This window comes from Oncorhynchus masou, chromosome 9 (assembly GCF_036934945.1).
Source record: "Oncorhynchus masou masou isolate Uvic2021 chromosome 9, UVic_Omas_1.1, whole genome shotgun sequence".
NCBI classification, from domain to species: domain Eukaryota; kingdom Metazoa; phylum Chordata; class Actinopteri; order Salmoniformes; family Salmonidae; genus Oncorhynchus; species Oncorhynchus masou.
The window spans coordinates 61,153,726-61,176,027 of record NC_088220.1 but is presented as its reverse complement, the minus strand read 5'-3'; the positions used below and the strand labels follow the sequence as shown (position 1 = coordinate 61,176,027).

The 22,302-nt window shown below is 42.4% G+C and overlaps 1 protein-coding gene across 1 annotated transcript; it reads right to left on the bottom strand.

Annotated features, from left to right (window-relative positions):
* Window positions 1–34: 34 nt before the first annotated feature.
* LOC135546382 (RILP-like protein 1) lies at window positions 35–21,307 on the bottom strand. The gene is made up of 8 exons (XM_064974760.1): window positions 20,478–21,307; window positions 19,764–19,893; window positions 16,678–16,799; window positions 13,401–13,589; window positions 10,706–10,875; window positions 9,222–9,344; window positions 9,031–9,129; window positions 35–1,325 (listed from the first exon to the last, which is right to left on the bottom strand). The coding sequence occupies exons 1-8, from the start codon at window positions 21,066–21,068 to the stop codon at window positions 1,193–1,195; spliced, it is 1,557 nt and encodes a 518-aa protein (XP_064830832.1). The 5' UTR covers window positions 21,069–21,307; the 3' UTR covers window positions 35–1,192.
* Window positions 21,308–22,302: the final 995 nt, after the last annotated feature.

Sequence of the window (22,302 nt, the reverse complement as noted above, 5' to 3'; positions counted from 1 at the left end):
CCAACTCTCATTCTCCCACAATACACACTTCAGATTGAATGTCAGATATTTATTTAGTTTTTGTAGCACAAAAGCTTCTCCATTTAAAAACAGTCATGCTTACAAAAATGAAATGTACAATACAGTGTTGCAGGAAAATACATCATTCCACACTATCACCAGCAGCATTAATTAATTTAGAATGTCAGATTAATTTAGAATGTCAGAAAACGACATCAGAGTCTGAGAGGTCTGAGTACCGATAAGATATGGTAGGGGGCAGCGGCAGCCATTGTTGTGTGTGTGTGTGTGTTTAACGACATGGTGAGATGGAAGGAGCGTGAGAGCACACACACCATTTCCTTTCAAGGAAACACACACTTCCTCTGTATGTACAGTAACCAACGTACAGGTGCTGGTGCCCCAGTGAACACACACAGACAGACAGGCAGGCACACGCACAGGACAGACAGGCACACACACCACACACACACACACACACACACATAACAATCAACCCCAATATCCAATTCATGGTCCTGGGGAAGACATGATTGAACTCATAATAAGACTCTGTCAAATATGTGAGATGAGCTGATGGTTAAGAATATAAAGTCTAATCAATAAATGACTGTTACTATGAGGCAATACATTCAGTGTCAGAATCAACACACAGTGTACTTTACTGCAAAACGTTCCCTATAACTCACACCATGTCCATGACAGAGAATTAGAATTACAACAACCACAAGGCATGGCAACAAAAAAAAAACACACGAGGAAAAATGTTAAACACATGGAATTCCACCATGGTTGTTAATAGTTAGGATGCCCTCTTCTGGCACAAATGTGTTCCTGCAATTACTAATGATTTCTGTGGTCAAAATACATCTTAAAATCTTTATTAAAATATTGCAATACAAATTTGCTTCAGAGATTCAACAGAGATTTTCCTGTTACTAATGTCCTGCATGGTTATTGTCAATTCAGTTGACAGTGTACAGTTGGCCATTTCACCATTCTGCACCTCTTCCTGAGAGAGACGGGGAGAGAAAGGTATATAGAGCAAGGACGAGGAGGTAGTAAAAAAGAAAGAGGGAAGGCATGAGAGAATGCTCTTCCTTTCTTAGGGCTGCTATGGAGACCTAACCAGTATAAAACATTCACTGAACAGAATGGAGGACAAGTGTAGTTGGACGGGTGTTGAGGGTTGTCATGGTGATCGTCTGGTTTCTGTCTCTGTGGTGGTCTTGGTGTCGTCGATGATTTCCCTGGAAGAAGCAGCCTTGTTTTCACTGGGACTACGGCTGCTGTGGTTGCTGCCGGAGCGAGTCAGGAAGCCAAAGCTAGGAGACAACACAGGTCTAGGATCAGATATACTAACTCACGAACAGAAGAAACTAAAGCTACACACAGGAGAGAAGAGACCACAACTCAGTTCACAGGTCAGAGATATTGTCTTGAAAGACTGAGTTGTTCCGCTTCCTAGTAGTTTCTACACACTACTACAGTGTAGAGGTTGACCGATTATGATTATTCAACACGCAGATACCGATTATTGGAAGACAAAAAAGCCAATGCTGATTAATCGGTCGATTTTTTTAATGTATATACACTGGGGCAAAAAAGTATTTAGTCAGTCACCAATTGTGCAAGTTCTCCCACTTAAAAAGATGAGAGAGGCCTGTAATTTTCATCATAGGTACACTTCAACTATGACAGACAAAATGAGAAAAAAAATCCAGAAAATCACATTGTAGGATTTTTATGAATATGCAAATTATGGTGGAAAATAAGTATTTGGTCACCTACAAACAAGCAAGATTTCTGGCTCTCACAGACCTGTAACAACTTCTTTAAGAGGCTCCTCTGTCCTCCACTCGTTACCTGTATTAATGTCATTTTGTCTGTCATGGTTGAAGTGTACCTATGATGAAAATGACAGGCCTCTCATCTTTTTAAGTGGGAGAACTTGCACAATTGGTGGCTGACTAAATACTTTTTTGCCCCACTGTATATACACACACATGTTTGTAATAATGACAATTGCAACAATACTGAATGAACAATGAACACTTTTATTTATACTTAATATAATACATATGGGCTTTTGGATGGGTGTTCTTAAGGTGATTCCACAGGTTGGTGGTATTTTTTTATTTCGAGTTTAAAAAAATAGAGTTTAAGTTTCCTGTGATGAATTTTGAAAACAAAAACTCTAATTTCTATATGCAGGAAATCCTATTTTAATAATGGACATGGTAAGAATTGACTACCAAAGTGTGAGTCATATTTCCCATGATACCTTCTAGCAAAATCTGAAAAGTGGTTTCTTCATTCATTTATTCCATAGGATATTTTTTTAGATTCACTTAAAATAAGGTCTGTGTTTCGTGTAGGCTTACACCACCTTGCCAATTTTATAACTGTGTAGATATCCATAGGACAAGGTAATATATTGGCTAAATATATATGAAGATCTTATTTTTTGTAGAGTGGAATTATGAAAATATGTTGACAAACATTACCTTATCCTAGTGAGATTTACACGGGTATCAAAACGCTGAGGCGGTTTAAGCACGAAACACAGACCGTATTGGAAGTAGATCAAGACATTCTCTATGGAAGACATGAACAGAGGCGGTTTAAGCACGAACCACAGACCGTATTGGAAGTAGATCAAGACATTCTCTATGGAAGACATGAACAGAGGCGGTTTAAGCACGAAACACAGACCTTATTGGAAGTAGATCAAGACATTCTCTATGGAAGACATGAACAGAGGCGGTTTAAGCACGAAACACAGACCGTATTGGAAGTAGATCAAGACATTCTCTATGGAAGACATGAACAGAGGCGGTTTAAGCACGAAACACAGACCGTATTGGAAGTAGATCAAGACATTCTCTATGGAAGACATGAACAGAGGCGGTTTAAGCACGAAACACAGACCGTATTGGAAGTAGATCAAGACATTCTCTATGGAAGACATGAACAGAGGCGGTTTAAGCACGAAACACAGACCGTATTGGAAGTAGATCAAGACATTCTCTATGGAAGACATGAACAGAGGCGGTTTAAGCACGAAACACAGACCGTATTGGAAGTAGATCAAGACATTCTCTATGGAAGACATGAACAGAGGCGGTTTAAGCACGAAACACAGACCGTATTGGAAGTAGATCAAGACATTCTCTATGGAAGACATGAACAGAGGCGGTTTAAGCACGAAACACAGACCGTATTGGAAGTAGATCAAGACATTCTCTATGGAAGACATGAACAGAGGCGGTTTAAGCACGAAACACAGACCGTATTGGAAGTAGATCAAGACATTCTCTATGGAAGACATGAACAGAGGCGGTTTAAGCACGAAACACAGACCGTATTGGAAGTAGATCAAGACATTCTCTATGGAAGACATGAACAGAGGCGGTTTAAGCACGAAACACAGACCGTATTGGAAGTAGATCAAGACATTCTCTATGGAAGACATGAACAGAGGCGGTTTAAGCACGGAACACAGACCGTATTGGAAGTAGATCAAGACATTCTCTATGGAAGACATGAACAGAGGCGGTTTAAGCACGAAACACAGACCGTATTGGAAGTAGATCAAGACATTCTCTATGGAAGACATGAACAGAGGCGGTTTAAGCACGAAACACAGACCGTATTGGAAGTAGATCAAGACATTCTCTATGGAAGACATGAACAGAGGCGGTTTAAGCACGAAACACAGACCGTATTGGAAGTAGATCAAGACATTCTCTATGGAAGACATGGACGGTAAAATAACGAAGGAACCTCTTTCAAGTTCAGCCGCAAGTTATTACAGGAATTATAACGCGTTGACTATTTCTCTCTAAACCATATACCTTTGACTATTACGAGCCTGCTGCTGCCTCCCACCCCTCAGTCAGACTGCTCTATCAAATAAAAACTATAATATTAACTATAATAAACACACAGAAATACGAGCCTTAGGTCAAATCCGGAAACTATCACCTCGAAAACAAAACATTTATTCCGTTCTGTATTTTATCTAACGGGTGGCATCCATGAGTCTAAATATTGCTGTTACATTGCACAACCTTCAATGTTATGTCATAATTACGTAAAACTCTGGCAAATTCGTTCGCAAAGAACCAGGTGGCCCAAACTGTTGCATATAATCTGACTCTTCGTGCAATGAACTCAAGAGAAGTGACACAATTTCACCTGGTTAATATTGCCTGCTAACCTAGATTTATTTTAGCTAAATATGCAGGTTTAAAAATATATACTTGCGCATTGATTTTAAGAAATGCATTGATGTTTATGGTTAAGTACACAGTGGTGCAACGACAGTCGTTGATTGTTTTTATAAGATAAGTTTAATGCTAGCTAGCAACTTATCTTGGCTTACTGCATTCACGTAACAGGTGGGGTCCTCATGTGGCAGGTCGTTATTGTGTTGGACTAGTTAACTGTAAGGTTGCAAGATTGGATCCCCCGAGCTGACAAGGTAAAGATCTGTTGTTTTGCCTCGTTCCTAGGCCGTCATTGAAAATAAGAATGTGTTCTTAACGGACTTGCCTAGTTAAATAAAGATTGAATAAAGGTGTAACAAACAAAAAAACAGGCAACATCAGCACCCAAAAATATCGATTTCCAATTGTTATGAAAACTTGAAATCGGCCCTAATTAAATCGGTCATTCCGATTAATCGGTCGACCTCTACTACAGTGTGAGGTTATATACCGCATAGTCTCTTGTGACCAACCGTGATCATTAAACGGTAAGCGTGTATGTGAAACGTGGTTCTGGTCAGGGCTTCTGAGATTACATGCAGTACTACATTGAACTGATATAAGGTCGTCCCTGGTTACACCACCAGGGGGAGTAGTCTGTTTACATCAATAGCCTTAGAGGCATCAGCAGGTGCTGTGAAAGCTATATGTTGAAGGTAAACAGCAGAACAGTGAACAAAGCAGAGGCATATTTTTGTATGTCTGCCTAGAGGTAAACATAGACACTCAACAGTATTATCTTGCTCCCAGACAAATTAACTAATTTTTTGCGCGCATTGAGGACAATACAGTGCCACCGACAAGGCCCACTCCCAAAGACTGTGGGCTATCCTCCATGGCTGACGTGAGTAAAACATTTAAAATATGTTAACCCTCGCAAGGCCGCCGGCCCAGACGGAATCCCTAGTCACGTCCTCAGAGCATGCGCAGACCAGCTGGCTGGTGTGTTTACGGACATATTCAATCAATCCCTATCCCAGTCTGCTTTCCCCACACGCTTCAAGAGGGACACTTTTGTTCCTGTTCCCAAGAAAGCAAAGGTAACTGAACTAAATGACTATCACCCCATAGCACTCACTTGTTTTTTGCTTACCGCCCCAATAGGTCCACAGACGATGCAATCGCCATCACACTACACACTGCCCTATCCCATCTGGACAAGAGGAATACCTATGTAAGAATGCTGTTCATTGACTACAGCTCAGAATTCAACACCATAGTACCCTTCAAACTCATCATTAAGCTTGAAACCCTTGGTCTCGACCCCGCCCTGTGCAACTGGGTCCTGGACTTCCTGACGGGCTGCCCCCAGGTAGTGAAGGTAGGAAACAACATCTCCACTCCACTGATGCTCAACACTGGGGCCCCACAAGGGTGCGTTCTCAGCCCTCTCCTGTACTCCCTGTTCACCCATCACAGCGTGGCCATGCACGCCTCCAACTCAATCATCAAGTTTGCAGACGACACTACAGTGGTAGGCTTGATTACCAACAACGACGAGACGGCCTACAGGGAGGATGTGAGGGCACTTGGAGTGTGGTGTCAGGAAAATAACCTCTCAACGTCAACAAAACAAAGGAGATGATCGGGGACATCAGGAAACAGCAGAGGGAGCACCCCCCTCCACATCGATGGGACCGCAGTGGAGAATGTGGAAGGTTTTAAGTTCCTCTGTGTACATATCTCCGACAAACTGAAATGGTCCACGCACACAGACAGTGTGGTGAAGAAGGCGCAACAGCTTTATCGGGGGTAAACTACGCGACCTCCAGGACACCTACAGCACCCGATGTCACAGGAAGGCACAAAAGATCATCAAGGACAATAACCACCTGAGCCACTACCTGTTTACCCCGCTATCATCCAGAAGGCGAGGTCAGTACAGGTGCATCGAAGCTGGGACCGAGAGATTGAAAAACAGCTTATATCTCAAGATCATCAGATTGTCAAAACAGCCACCACTAGCACAGAGAGCAATCAACGACTGTCGTTGCACCACTGTGTACTTAACCTAGATTTATTTGGCCACATTAATAAATGGAACACTAGTCACTTTAATAATGCACATTACTCATCATGTATATACTGTATCCTTCACTATCTACTGCATCTTAGCCGCTCTTTCACTGCTCATCCATACATTTTATACTTATATATTCTCCTCCCATTCCTTTACTAGATTGTGTGTATTAGGTTTAGCTGTGGAATTTGTTAGATATTACCTGTTAGATACTGCTGCACTGTCAGATCTAGAAGCTTAAGCATTTCGCTACACTCTAACATCTGCTAACCATGTGTATGTGACCAATAAAATTTGATTTGATTTGAGGAGACCAGAGGTAGTTTAACAGACAGACAATATAATCAGGATTCAGGACATAGCAACAAGTTGATGGAATGATTCACGCATGCTGGAGGGCTATGAAAGAAGCCAAACCAGTCTATCCAAACACAGACCTGCCTCAACTTTGCCTAGACAATCAGTGGCCTTCGAGTAAGGGTTATGGTAGGGCACTGCATATTTAACTGAGGCTCATTGTCATTGCAGATTAGGCTATTGCAGGAATTCTCCAACATAATGGTCCTGTGTCAGTTTACCAAAGTAATAACATTGTAACAAGCAACTATTCATACCAAATTTCTAGAACTATCTTCTGATTGAGTTTCTATGAATGTTGTAAATATGCTTTAAACATGTTTACATTTATGTATGTAAATAGCTACAGTGGAAGAAAAAGTATGTGCTCCCTTTAGAATTACCTGGATTTCTGCATAAATTTGTCATAAAATGTTGTGATCTTCATCTAAGTCACAACAATAGACAAACACAGTCTGCTTAAACTAATTACACACAAACATTTAGAATTTTTCATGTGTTTATTGAACACAACATGTAAACATTCACAGTGTAGGTTGGGAAAAGTATGTGAACCCTTGGATTTAATAACAGGTTGTCCCTCCTTCGGCAGCAATACCCTCAACCAAACGTTTTCTGTAGTTGCGGATCAGACCTGTACAACGGTCAGGAGGAATTTTGGACCATTCCTCTTTATAAAACCGTTTCAGTTCCACAATATTCTTGGGATTGTCACGCCCTGACCTTAGTTATCTTTGTTTTCTTTATTATTTTGGTTAGGTCCGGGTGTGATGAGGGTGGTATGTGTGTTTTTGTCTTGTCTAGGGTTTTTTGTAATTCTATGGGGTTTTGGTAGGTCTAGGTATATGTAGGACTATGGTGGCCTGAATTGGTTCCCAATCAGAGACAGCTGTTTATCGTTGTCTCTGATTGAAGATCCTATTTAGGTTGCCATTTTGGTTTTGTGGGTTATTGTCTATGTGTAGTTGCCTGTCAGCACTTGTGTTAAGATAGCTTTGTGGTCGTTTTGTTAGTTTGTTCTGTGTTATTTCTTAATTAAAAGAGGAATGTATTCATATCACACTCACGCTTCTCATCGTTACGACGAACATGACAGGGATGTCTGGTGTGAACCGCTCTCTTGTGGTCATGCCACAGCATCTCAATCGGGTTGAGGTCAGGACTGACTGGGCCACTCCAGATGGCGTATTTTCTTCTGTTCAAGCCATTCTGTTTTTGATTTACTTCTGTGTTTTTGGTTGTTGTCCTGTTGCATCACTTAACTTCTGTTGAGCTTCAATTGGCGGACAGATAGCGTTACATTCTCCTGCAAAATATCTTGATAAAATAAATTCCCAAGTTTTCCGTTTGATAGCAAGCTGTCCAGGGCCTGAGGCAGCAAAGCAGCCCAAACCATGATGCTCCCTCCACCATACTTTACAGTTGGGATGAGGTTTTGATGTTGGGGTGCTGTGCCTTTGTTTCTCCACACATAGTATTGTGTGTTCCTTCCAAACAACACAATTTTAGTTTCATCGGTCCACATAATATTTTGCCAGTAGTGCTGTGGAACATCCAGCTTCTCTTCTGTTAACTTCAGATGTGCAGCAATGTTTTTTGGACAGCAGTGGCTTCTTCCATGGTGTCCTCCCATGAACACCAATCTTGTTTAGTGTTTTACGTATTGTAGTCTCGTCAACAGAGATGTTAGCATCTTCCAGAGATTTCAGTAAGTCTTTAGCTGACACTCTAGGATTCTTCTTAACCTCACTGAGCATTCTGCACTGTGCCCTTGCAGTCATCTTTGCAGGATGGCCACTCCTAGGGAGAGTAGCAACAGTGCTGAACTTTCTCCATTTATAGACAATTTGTCTTACCGTGGAATTACTTTTATAGATACTTTTGTAACCCTTTCCAGCTTTATGCAAGGCAACATTTCTTAATCTTAGGTCTTATGAGATCTCTTTTGTTCCGAGGCATCGTTCTTCTCAGGCAATGCTTCTTGTGAATAGTAAACTCAAATTTTGTGAGTGCTTTTCATAGGGCTAGGCAGCTCTAACCAACATCTCCAATCTCACCTCATTGATTGGACTCCAGGTTAGTCGATTCCTGACTCCAATTAGCTTTTGGAGAAGTCAATAGCCTAGGGGTTCACATACTTTATCCAACCTACACTGTGAATGTTTAAATTATGCATTCAATATAGACAAGAAAAATACAATAATTTGTGTTATTAGTTTAAGAACACTGTCTGTTGTGACTTAGATGAAGATCAGATCAAATTCTATGTCAAATTTATGCAGAAATCCAGGTAATTCCAAAAGGTTCATAAACTTTTTTTTGCCACTGTCTGTTAATAGATGTGTTGTTTTATATTAGCAAAAACAGGTCAGTAGGACTTACAGGTTCCTGATGCGAGACTCATGTGGTTTGCTGTGTGTGCTGTCTGTCTCGGTTTCTGTCTCTGCTCTCCTCTCAAACAGGGGGCCTTTCTCCTCATCACTGTTCAAGGAAATCACATCCACAAAGTTAGCACTGTCTGTGTGTGTGTGTGTGTGTGTGTGTGTGTACCCGGGTGTGTGAGTCAGTGTCACCTGCTGCATTCGTCTTCTGGCATGCCCAGCATCTTGGCCTTGATGACAGTTTTCTGTTTCTTTATGGCAGAACGTACTGCCTCCAGCAAGAATCCTGGACACCGCTCATCATTCAGGATCGCCCTGTATGGATGACACACACGTCAGTACATAACCTGAAATCGGTCCTAATTAATCGGCCATTCCGATTAATCTGTCGACCTCTAGTGTGTTTCATAACAAATCGGAATCGGTATTTTTGGGCGCCGAATTGCATATTTTTTTTTACACCTTTATTTAATCTTTATTTAACTTGGCAAGTCAGTTAAGAACACATTCTTATTTTCAATGACGACCTAGGAACAGTGGGTTAACTGCCTTGTTCAGGGGCAGAACGACAGATTTTCACCTTGTCAGCTCGGAGGATCCAAACTTGCAACCTTACAGTTAACTAGTCCAACGCAATAACGACCTGCCTCTCTCTCGTTGCATTCCACAAGGAGACTGTCTGTTACGCGAATGCAGTAAGCCAAGGTAAGTTGCTAGCTAGCATTAAACTTATCTTATAAAAAACAATCAATCATAATCACTAGTTAACTACACATGGTTGATGATATTACTAGATATTATCTAGAGTGTCCTGCGTTACATATAATCTGACTGAGCATACAAGCATCTGATTGAGCGGTGGTAGGCAATAGCAGGCGCATAAACATTCATTCAAACAGCACTTTTGTTTGTTTTGCCAGCAGTTCTTCATTGTGCGTCAAGCATTGCGCTGTTTATGACTTCAAGCTTATCAACTCCCGAGATGAGGCTTGTGTAACCGAAGTGAAATGGCTAGCTAGTTAGTGCGCGCTAATTGTTGTTGTGTTGCTGGTTCGAGCCCAGGGAGGAGCGAGGAGAGGGACGGAAGCTATACTGTTAAACTGGCAATACTAAAGTGCTTATAAGAACATCCAATAGTCAAAGGTTAATGAAATACAAATGGTATAGAGGGAAATAGTCCTATAATAACTACAACCTAAAACTTCTTACCAGGGAATATTGAAGACTCATGTTAAAAGGATCCACCAGCTTTCATATGTTTTCATGTTCTGAGCAAGGAACTGAAACGTTAGCTTTCTTACATAACACATATTGCACTTTTACTTTCCTCTCCAACACTTAGTCTTTGCATTATTTAAACCAAATTGAACAAGTTTCATTATTTACTTGAGGCTAAATTTATTTTATTGATGTATTATATTAAGTTAAAATAAGTGTTCATTCAGTATTGTTTGAATTGTCATTATTACAAATACATTTATTTTATAAATTGACCGATTAATCGGTATCGGCTTTTTTGGTCCTCCAATAATCGGTATCGGCGCTGAAAAAAATCAATCAGTCAACCTCTAATACACACACAGGTATAAAACTAAACAAACACAAACATGTAAACACATACACACACTCATAACCCCCCCCCCGACACACACAAACACACCCCCTATAGTACCTACCTTTGGTAGTAGGAGAGTTCCTCCTGCACCAGGAACAGGTTGGCTTTGAGCTCGTTCCTCTCTGTCAGCATCTCTCTGACCTCCTGCTTGGTGAAACAGGGTCTGTTGGGGTCCTTGAGGTCTATCACCAGCTTGCCTGTCAGGTCCCACTCTGTCCTACATGGACTGGCCTGTTGGGGTGGGGAAAACACAGCTGGACTATCACAATTGTGTTAATGTAATGACAGTTGTGATTAAAGGGAAACAAAATGTTGTTCACCTGGTATAAGAAATGTGAACTTCACAGTCCATGAAATTGTCTAAAAGCAATAGCAAAAGCTAAATACCCATCAAAATGACAGAATGTGGCTGTGTGACTATTACAAAGTAAAAAGACACAGATTTCTTGTCGTGAGATTTCTTAGTCACATTATACTGTAATGTTGACAATACATACATGTACATCTTGTGCCACAGGTGTATCTGTTTCTCTCACAACAATGAGTTAACTCCTTTGTCAGAGAGAGAAGTCACAGATATGACCTTAGTTTCTTAGTCATAACAAATATTTCAAAATGGCTACAGTTTCTTTTCCAGGGAGAAGAGTTTAAAGAAACAAAGGCCAAGTGTAAGACTTGGCAGAGAGAGGACAGTGACAAATGTTTAAAGATTACAGTTCAGCTCCAAAATAAACTGAGGGAGGGGGCAGGACACTAAAAGTTCTCTAGAGAAATGACAAGCAAGGTGTAACAAACACGTCAGTAAAGAGAGTCAGAATACACCACTCTGGATGACTAACGTTTATGTAGTATTACTGGGTACTTTGGGTCCTGGATACGATTTCACAGAAACAGCATTTCAGCTGTGTGTACCGTATATCAGACCACGGGTATGACTCAAAAATACATGTTTACTGTTCTATTTATGTTGGTAACCACTTTATAATAGCAATAAGGCACCTTAGGGGTTTGAGGTACAGTGGGGAGAACAAGTATTTGATAACCTGCCAAATCGGCAGTGTTTCCTACTTACAAAGCATGTAGAGGTCTGTAATTTGTATCATCGGTACACTTCAACTGTGAGAGAATCTAAAACAAAAATCCAGAAAATCACATTATGATTTTTAAGTAATTAATATGCATTTTATTGCATGACATAAGTATTTGATACATCAGAAAAGCAGAACTTAATATTTGGTACAGAAACCTGTTTGCAATTACAGAGATCTTACGTTTCCTGTAGTTCTTGACCAGGTTTGCACACACTGCAGCAGGGATTTTGGCCCACTCCTCCATACAGACCTTCTCCAGATCCGTCAGGTTTCGGGGCCATCCCTGGGCAACACGGACTTTCAGCTCCCTCCAAAGATTTTCTATTGGGTTCAGGTCTGGAGACTGGCTAGGCCACTCCAAGACCTTGAGACGATTCTTGCGGAGCCACTCCTTAGTTGCCCTGGCTGTGTGTTTCGGGTCGTTGTCATGCTGGAAGACCCAGCCACGACCCATCTTCAATGCATGGGTCAATGATCTTACTGAGGGAAGGAGGTTGTTGGCCAAGATCTCGCGATACATGGCCTCATCCATCCTCCCCTAAATACGGTGCAGTCGTCCTGTCCCCTTTGCAGAAAAGCATCCCCAAAGAATGATGTTTCCACCTCCATGCTTCGCGGTTGGGATTGTGTTCTCGGGGTTGTACTCATCCTTCTTCCTCCTCCAAACACGGCGAGTGGAGTTTAGAACAAAAAGCTAGAAAAATTTGTCTCATCAGACCACCTGACCTTCTCCCATTCCTCCTCTGGATCATCCAGATGGTCATTGGCAAACTTCAGACGGGCCTGGACATGCGCTGGCTTGAGCAGGGGGACCTTGCGTGCGCTGCAGGATTTTAATCCATGACAGCGTAGTGTGTTACTCATGGTTTTCTTTGAGACTGTGGTCCCAGCTCTCTTCAGGTCATTGACCAGGTCTTGCCTAGTAGTTCTGGGCTGATCCCTCACCTTCCTCATGATCATTGATGCCCCACGAGGTGAGATCTTGCATGGAGCCCCAGACCGAGGGTGATTGACCGTCATCTTGAACTTCTTCCATTTTCTAATAATTGCGCCAACAGTTGTTGCCTTCTCACCAAGCTGCTTGCCTATTGTCCTGTAGCCCATCCCAGCCTTGTGCAGGTCTACAATTTTATCCCTGATGTCCTTACACCCTCTCTGGTCTTGGCCATTGTGGAGAGGTTGGAGTCTGTTTGGCTGAGTGTGTGGACAGGTGTCTTTTATACAGGTAACGAGTTCAAACATGTGCAGTTAATACAAGTAATGAGTGGAGAACAGGAGCACTTCTTAAAGAAAAAGTAACAGGTCTATGAGAGCCGGAATTCTTATTGGTTGGTAGGTGATCAAATACTTATGTCATGCAATAAAATGCAAATTAATTACTTAAAAATCATACAATGTGATTTTCTGGATTTTTGTTTTAGATTCCGTCTCTCACAGTTGAAGTGTACCTATGATAAAAATTACAGACCTCTACATGCTTTGTAAGTAGGAAAATCGGCAAAATCGGCAGTGTATCAAATACTTGTTCTCCCCACTGTATATGGCTAACATACCATACCCCCTCGGGTCTATTTGCTTAAATATAATATGAATGTCCCAGGCCAATTCAAAAATGGAAATGAATGCTTACCTTTTTAATAAGGGAGAAAAATACACACTTCTTACCGTGCCCGCAGCAGCGTTGGCCTTTTCCAGCTGGGTGGTGAGGCATTCTATCTCTTTCTGTTTCTCTCTGAGGTCTGCCTCCATGTCAGCCTTTTTCTCCACAGCATTCTTCACCTGGGCCATGACGATGCTCTGCTTGTGTCTCAGCTCCCCATTCATCTTCATGAAGCGCTCCAACTGCTCCTGCAGCTGTACACACACACACACACACACACACACACACACACATGAAACAACATTAACATTACTTACATACACACTCAGGACGATGATATGCTAGATATCATAGTGGGCCTTGGTAGGGGTGCAGGGACTCATTGGGAGTAAGGGTGACCATATTACACAAACACAGGGGGACAATACTGGTTACTCCCATGAACACAAAAACATGTTCAAGCATAATTTTGAGCAAACTTAATTTAGGAGGCCCCACAGCTTTAGGCCAGATGAAAGGCCTAGAAACATCAACAAACTCGAGCTGGAGTTTAAAACCATTACTGTGTGACAGAGGGAGCTGCTGTGAATAGGGAGGTGGAGTTATTTCCCAGACTTGTCTCCAAGGTGTAGGTGATGCTCAGCACAAAACAATAACCATGACTATTACGCCAGTACTGTTTCAATTTCAGGTTTTATTAGTCGCATGTATGGGATGGTATACCCGTCACATGGTATACCCGTCACATGGTAAACCCCGCCACATGGTATACCCGTCACAGGGTATACCCTGCCACATGGTATACCCGCCACATGGTATACCCCGTCACATGGTATACCCGTCACATGGTATACCCCGCCACATGGTATACACGTCACAGGGTATACCCGCCACATGGTATACCCGTCACATGGTATACACGTCACATGGTATACACCGCCATATGGTATACACGTCACATGGTATACACGTCACATGGTATACCCGTCACATGGTATACCCCGCCAATTGGTATACCCCGTCACATGGTATACACGTCACAGGGTATACCCGCCACATGGTATACCCGTCACATGGTATACACGTCACATGGTATACACCGCCATATGGTATACACGTCACATGGTATGCCCCGCCACATGGTATACTCCGTCACATGGTATACCCGTCACAGGGTATACCCCGCCACATGGTATACCCCGTCACATGGTATACCCCGTCACATGGTATACCCCGTCACATGGTATACCCCACCACATGGTATACCCCGCCACATGGTATACCCGTCACATGGTATACCCCGCCACATGGTATACCCCGCCACATGGTATACCCCGCCACATGGTATACCCCGCCACATGGTATACCCCGCCGCATGGTATACCCCGCCACATGGTATACCCGTCACATGGTATACCCCGTCACATGGTATACCCCACCACATGGTATACCCCGCCACATGGTATACCCGCCACAGGGTATACCCGCCACATCGTATACCCGTCACATGGTATACACGTCACATGGTATACACGTCACATGGTATACCCCGCCATATGGTATACACGTCACATGGTATACACGTCACATGGTATACCCCGCCACATGGTATACCCCGTCACAGGGTATAACCCGCCACATGGTATACCCCGCCACATGGTATACCTCGTCACATGGTATACCCCGCCACATGGTATACCCGTCACAGGGTATAACCCGCCACATGGTATACCCCGCCACATGGTATACCCCGTCACATGGTATAGCCGTCACAGGGTATAACCCGCCATATGGTATACCCCGCCATATGGTATACCCCACCACATGGTATACCCCGCCGCATGGTATACCCCGTCACATGGTATACCCGTCACAGGGTATACCCCGCCACATGGTATACCCCGCCGCATGGTATACCCCATCACATGGTATACCCCGCCACATGGTATACCCAGTCACATGGTATACCCCGCCACATAGTACACCCTGCCACATGGTATACCCGTCATATGGTATACACGTCACATGGTATACCCGCCACATGGTATACCCCGCCACATGGTATACCCCGCCACATGGTATACCCATCACAGGGTATAACCCGCCACACGGTATACCCCGTCACATGGTATACCCCGCCACATGGTATACCCGTCACATGGTATACCCCATCACATGGTGTACCCCGCCACATGGTGTACCCCGCCACATGGTGTACCCCGCCACATGGTATACCCCGTCACATGGTGTACCCCGTCACATGGTGTACCCCGCCACATGGTATACCCCGTCACATGAAATGCTTACTTGCCGATTCATTCTCAACAATAAGAAATAACATAAGATAAGACTATGAACATAAAGTCAATGGCTCAGTAGAATAGAATAAACATTTTAGCTTAAGTATAATACAATTCATAGTCCAATATTTGCACGTGTTTTGGGGAAGGGGTATTGGGGGGGCAAGCGTTTAAATTGTGCAGTATTTAGCAATCATAATAGGAGCCTGGTAGTAGCAGTTGTGATGTGTGTAACAAGAATGTACACTGAGTGTACAAAACATGAATAACACCTGCTCCTTCCATGACATAGACTAACCAGGTGAATCCAGGTGAAAGCTATGATCCCTTATTGATGTCACTTAAATCCAGTTCAATCAGTGTAGATGAAGGGGAGGAGACAGGTTATCGAAATACTTTTTAGCCTTGAGACAATTGAGACATGGATTGTGTATGTGTGCCATTCAGAGGGTGAATGGGCAAGACAAAAGATTGAAGTGTCTTTGAACAGGGTATGGTAGTAGGTGCCAGGCGCACCAGTTTGAGTGTGTCAAGAACTGCAACGCTGCTGGGTTTTTCATGCAGAACAGTTTCCCGTGTGTATCAAGAATGGTCCACCACCCAAAGGACATCCAGCCAACTTGACACGACTGTGGGAGTCCATGCTCTGACAAATTGAGGCTATTCTGAGGGCAAAAGGGTGTGCAACTAAATATCAGGAAGGTGTTCCTAATGTTTTGTACACTCAGTGTATATATATATGTGTGTGTGTGTGTGTGTGTGTGTGTGTGTGTGTGTGTGTGTGTGTGTGTGTGTGTGTGTGTGTGTGTGTGTGTGTGTGTGTGTGTGTGTGTGTGTGAGCTGAAAAGTGTCTGGGTCACTGCTGAGAGACAGACTTCCTATCGGCTGTTTATGACACCTCCCCACTCATGACTGGCTATTGGCTGACCTTCAGAGTATTGATACAATCATTGTGCCCAGGCGTGTGTGCGTGTGTAAACTGAAGCGTGTATGGCTTCACTTGCATTCAGATGGACTGTACATGTAGTCTTTTTGTCCTTACCGCCTCCACCTCTTTAGACATGCTGGCTATCTGCTGTACTTTGGCCCTCAGCTCATCTCTCTGCTTGTCAACCACTTCCTTCAGTTTAAGCATCACCTCCCGCTCCTGCCGTTGTACACGGTCTGGAACACAGGACCACAACAATGCAATATCATCACAGTGGGTATTCAATGGTCAACAGACAAATCAGAGAGAACATCATTAGGGCACACATTTTTTAAAATATAAATAATGTCAATGGAGTCTGGGAAGTCCCTCCTTGTTTCAGTCTGTTTTCTTCCGTTTGGTGTCTAATGAATATGACCCAGTAGCTCATCAACCATCAACAGTCGGCCGAGACTACGTCCCCAGCCAAATCTGCTCAGTGGAGTGTATCTTAAGGTAATGACGTCAAAACAGTAAAGACACTTTAGGATTATCCTTCAGCACACGGTCATCTTTAAGCATTCTGGTTTATACCTGTTGATTCATACAGACGACTCTGGACGTATAATAACTGATACATAAGTTATGGTGGAGCTATGGCATGGTTATTGGAGACACTAACGTTTCTAGGATAAACTGGTGCAATAAAACTTAACAGCAAGCAGCTAACATGGACCTCCTTGCTGGAAAACTGCTTTCAGTGTGTAGTATGACCGGGGTTTTCAAACTGGGGTCTGTGGAGGTACTGCAGGGGGTCCAATATGTAATTTTTATTTTTTTTAAATTGAAAAATATTTGGGGAGAATTGTTTTATGTGATAAATTTTTATTTTATAAATATCACTACAACGGAATATCATCGTGGATACCATTTCTATGTCTCAGTATCCAGTATGAAGGAATTTAAAGATGCTAACTAGCGTTAGCGCAATGACTGGGAGTCTACAGCAACGGTTAGCATGCTAGCTGTTCCTGTTTATTCAACTCTGGGGAAGTAGATAAATGGCTTGCCAAAATCTCGAACTATCCATTCATAATATGGTGGAAATTACGGGTATTGGAGCTAATTAAAGGGTTTATCTGTATAGAAAAGTCTTAAGTGGGCCATCTAAGTGTTCATTTTTTGGGTGGAAAAGTGTCAGCTTTAAAAAAAACTACCAAAACCAAATAGCATGCAGAAAATATATTGAAGTATAATTATTTGTAAAAATAACATACGCTAATATATGATGGGGTCCCTGGGTCGCCAGTTTGCCTGGGCGGGGGTCCCTGGGCAAAAAAAGTTTGAAACCCCTGTAGTATGGTATCATGTAATCTAATTGAGTTAAATGTAATTATGAGCACAATTAGATTATTCTTCTAGTCCTGAGAAAATTAAGAAAGTTAAATGTACATTTTAGTGGCTGGATTAGATCCAATTATTGTGATGTTTCCTGACACAAATATGGTCTTCTCCTCTAGGGAAAAATGTATCTGATTTAGGCCCCCGCGGCTGACAGACACTTCCTTGAAAACTAGTGAAAAAATACCCCAAGACTTGCATACATTGCGTTAACAGTTTACATTAGGTTGAAGAGGTACAGTATACATGTCCATAGTGGACATTATCAGTAGACAGACTTAACTAAACTTTCAACTGCCCTTGAAAATTGCTCATATGCAATGAGTAAATCAAGGATAAGAGCATCTAATTTGTTGAATGATATTAGGGTTGGTGCTCTTAGAAGCTTCTATAGCACAGTGTGAGTATAGAGTACTAGGCAGAGACGAGATGAATAATGAATATCTTACAAATATTTCAGAATGCTTAATAAGTTAGTGTAATAGTACAAATTATATGCGTCTATCGTATAATATTGGTTTATATGTATCTATTCTGCTTTGTTCTTCGTTCAGTCTTTACATAACAAATGTCACATTTACAGTCCCACATTCACTTCCCAAATAAACAAACACTGGAATTCCTCAGTCAGCAATGTGTTCCCCTGTGACTACCACCAGAAGTAAATACTCTGCATGAGCAACACAGTAACTCCATTCTCGTAGCATGGTTGACCCTAAAGCAGATGTTTAAACTAACCTTCCTGAGCATGGTTGACCCTAAAGCAGATGTTTAAACTAACCTTCCTGAGCATGGTTGACCCTAAAGCAGATGTTTAAACTAACCTTCCTGAGCATGGTTGACCCTAAAGCAGATGCTTAAACTAACCTTCCTGAGCATGGTTGACCCTAAAGCAGATGTTTAAACTAACCTTCCTGAGCATGGTTGACCCTAAAGCAGATGTTTAAACTAACCTTCCTGAGCATGGTTGACCCTAAAGCAGATGTTTAAACTAACCTTCCTGAGCATGGTTGACCCTAAAGCAGATGTTTAAACTAACCTTCCTGAGCATGGTTGACCCTAAAGCAGATGCTTAAACTAACCTTCCTGAGCATGGTTGACCCTAAAGCAGATGTTTAAACTAACCTTCCTGAGCATGGTTGACCCTAAAGCAGATGTTTAAACTAACCTTCCTGAGCATGGTTGACCCTAAAGCAGATGCTTAAACTAACCTTCCTGAGCATGGTTGACCCTAAAGCAGATGATTAAACTAACCTTCCTGAGCATGGTTGACCCTAAAGCAGATGTTTAAACTAACCTTCCTGAGCATGGTTGACCCTAAAGCAGATGTTTAAACTAACCTTCCTGAGCATGGTTGACCCTAAAGCAGATGCTTAAACTAACCTTCCTGAGCATGGTTGACCCTAAAGCAGATGTTTAAACTAACCTTCCTGAGCATGGTTGACCCTAAAGCAGATGTTTAAACTAACCTTCCTGAGCATGGTTGACCCTAAAGCAGATGTTTAAACTAACCTTCCTGAGCATGGTTGACCCTAAAGCAGATGTTTAAACTAACCTTCCTGAGCATGGTTGACCCTAAAGCAGATGCTTAAACTAACCTTCCTGAGCATGGTTGACCCTAAAGCAGATGTTTAAACTAACCTTCCTGAGCATGGTTGACCCTAAAGCGGATGTTTAAACTAACCTTCCTGAGCATGGTTGACCCTAAAGCAGATGTTTAAACTAACCTATAACAACCAACCTCTATAGGTATCGTTGCCCTTAAGGCAGCTGTTTAAACCAATCATGTGTGCACGTGTGTTCATGTGTTTTAAACCAACCTTCCTGGGCATGGTTGCCCCTCAGGCAGCTCTGTAACTCCTGAATCTCAGTCTGTAGATGTAACACCTGGGCCTGCAGCTCCTCGCACCTGCTCCTCTGCTTCTCTGCCTCCTCCTGCTGCTGCACCTCCTGTTGGGGGATGAGGAGAAGCTGTCACTGACTCTGGGTTAGGAGGAGACACACAGCATAGCCACCATAGAAATAGAATGACATTCTATGCCCCCAGTGGAGTCTACGGGTACTTGGTGGTGGGGAAGAATAGCCTCCTAATTAAATCAAAGATATTGATAACTACTGAGTGCTAGCTGAAGAATGTTCCAAGTTAAAGAGAAAAACAAGCGTGCCTATGACGTCTGTGTTTAGAACTTCAATTTCAGTGTTATGGTGACTACCAATATAACAACAAGATACCAACAAGACCAATAACACACAGTGTAGTCAGGTGTGAGACAGAAGCAATGTTGGGATGAGCAGGGCTCATGGTGTGGTGTGTGAAAGGATGTGTGTGGTGCATAGAGACGCGGTGTAGTGAAAGCTGTAGGAGATAAATGGGCCAAGAGCAAGTACAAACATGCTGTTTCTTCTTAAATCAAATCTATAATCGTTGAGATCACAGACAAGACAAGTGATTTCCCAAATTCTAATGCGATATAGCCTGGGCTATATAGCCTACCCATGTTACTAACGGTACCATGTTATTACCATCGACTCACCCGCTGTATTTCAATCTTTCTGCTTTCGTCGTATTCTTTCACAGATCTCGTCTTCTTCTGTTTCTGTACATGTAGCGTTTCAAATGCTTTGAGTAATTCTTCTTCTTTTGACTTGTGTGCATTGTTCCGCGAGGCGAAGCTCTCCAAAAGCTCTAGAACTTTGACTATTCTAGGCAGCAGTACTGTGGCGCTCTCTTTGCCGTAGCTGTCAATATGTTTTTCCACTTCCGAGCCAATCAATTTAGCCATTTCGTATACATCATCCACAGTTAATGCTGAACATGTCCTTTCAAAACAACACCCGGTCTTCTTGACGTCTTGGTTTTGATCGTTAATATCGCAATCATTCTCCATGTTTGCACCAGTGTGCGTGCACGTTAATATCGAAACCCAGAAATAAAATAAAAATGTCGTTCTCAGTGTGACAAGACAGTTCCCCAGCGATAGAGTCGAAACACAACTAAAGCGAGTGTTCTCACAATAAACAGGTGTCTTGTCTATATCGCGATATGTTGCTGCTTCTAAAATATATGCATTATTCGTCACCCTATGCTCGAAGTTGACTCTTTCTTTAGTTGCATGTTTGGTCATCCAGACAGTAATAAACCCGTTCTAATTTGAACCTCATTCGAGCATACGTCACACATTGTGCTTGCCCCGAGTCGAGAACATTAACTTGAGGCCCGATTCAAATTAAAGAACAGAGTTCCTCATCGAGAAGTCTTGAAAAGACAGAGCAGTGTACTGTCAACTGGACGCCTACATTTCAGCCCCCTCTCTTTGCTCGGCTTGTTTACCATTCAAGAACTCTCCTACTTTCCTGACCAGCGTAATAGGAGTGAGCTTCTCTTAGACCCACATAGCATAGCGTACTGTTGAACTGGTAGGCGAGGTCGGACGTACAGTAAAACAGTCCAAGCATACCAATTGGATTTCATCTGAAGGCATGGGAAGCGATCGAGGATGCTGTGTACTGTTGTTTAACAGTCGGCATACAGTACCAGTCAAAAGTTGACACACCTACTCATTCCAGGGTTTTTCTTTATTTTTTAAAACTATTTTCTACATTGTAGAATAATATTGAAGACATCAAAACCATGAAATAACACATATGGTCTAGAACCGCCACTGGACCAAAGGACAGATTTTCACCAATCTTAATGTCAATTGCTGTTGTTTCTTGGCCCAAGCAAGTCTCTTATTATTGGTGTCCTTTAGTAGTGGTTTCTTTGCAGAAATTCAATCATGAAGGCCTGATCCACGCAGTTTCCTCTGAACAGTTGATGTTGAGAAGTGTCTGTTACTTGAACTCTCCGAAGCTTTTATTTGGGCTGCAATTTCTGAAGCTGGTAACAGCAGAAGTAACTCTGGGTCTTCCTTGTCTGTGGCGTTCCTCGTGAGAGCCAGTTTCATCATAACACTTGATGGTTTTTGCGACAGCACTCGAAGAAACTTTCAAAGTTTTTGAAATATGTTTCATATTGACTGACCTTCATGTCTTAAAGCAGGGGTGGGGGACATCCGGTCTCCGGGCCGTATACGGCCTACGAGGCTGTTTGGTTAGGCCCCGAGACAATTCATAAATACATTTATTTGAATTTAAAAAAGCTCTAGACGTCGTTTTCCCATAATTATAACATTTAAAAAATCAATCCACCCACCCCAAAGCCTTGGCGCTACCAGACACATCGTCATTAGGAAAATGGCTACAGTAAATACAATTAAAGTAGATGCGGAGTGTCGCGTTCTCCAAGACAAATTCATATTTTTTTGGTCGAAGTGAAAGGCAAACCTGTATGCCTAGTTTGTGAGGATGCACTTGCAG

What these genes read in the sequence shown, in the direction of transcription:
- LOC135546382 (XM_064974760.1), bottom strand. Translation starts at nt 21,068, where the DNA reads ATGACCAAACATGCAACTAAAGAAAGAGTCAACTTCGAGCATAGGGTG. An exon ending in CCAACGCTGCTGCGGGCACG is followed by an intron (nt 10,876 to 13,400) that starts GTAAGAAGTGTG and finishes CCACCCCAACAG; the next exon opens with GCCAGTCCATGTAGGACAGA. An exon ending in GAACTCTCCTACTACCAAAG is followed by an intron (nt 9,345 to 10,705) that starts GTAGGTACTATA and finishes TCATCCATACAG; the next exon opens with GGCGATCCTGAATGATGAGC.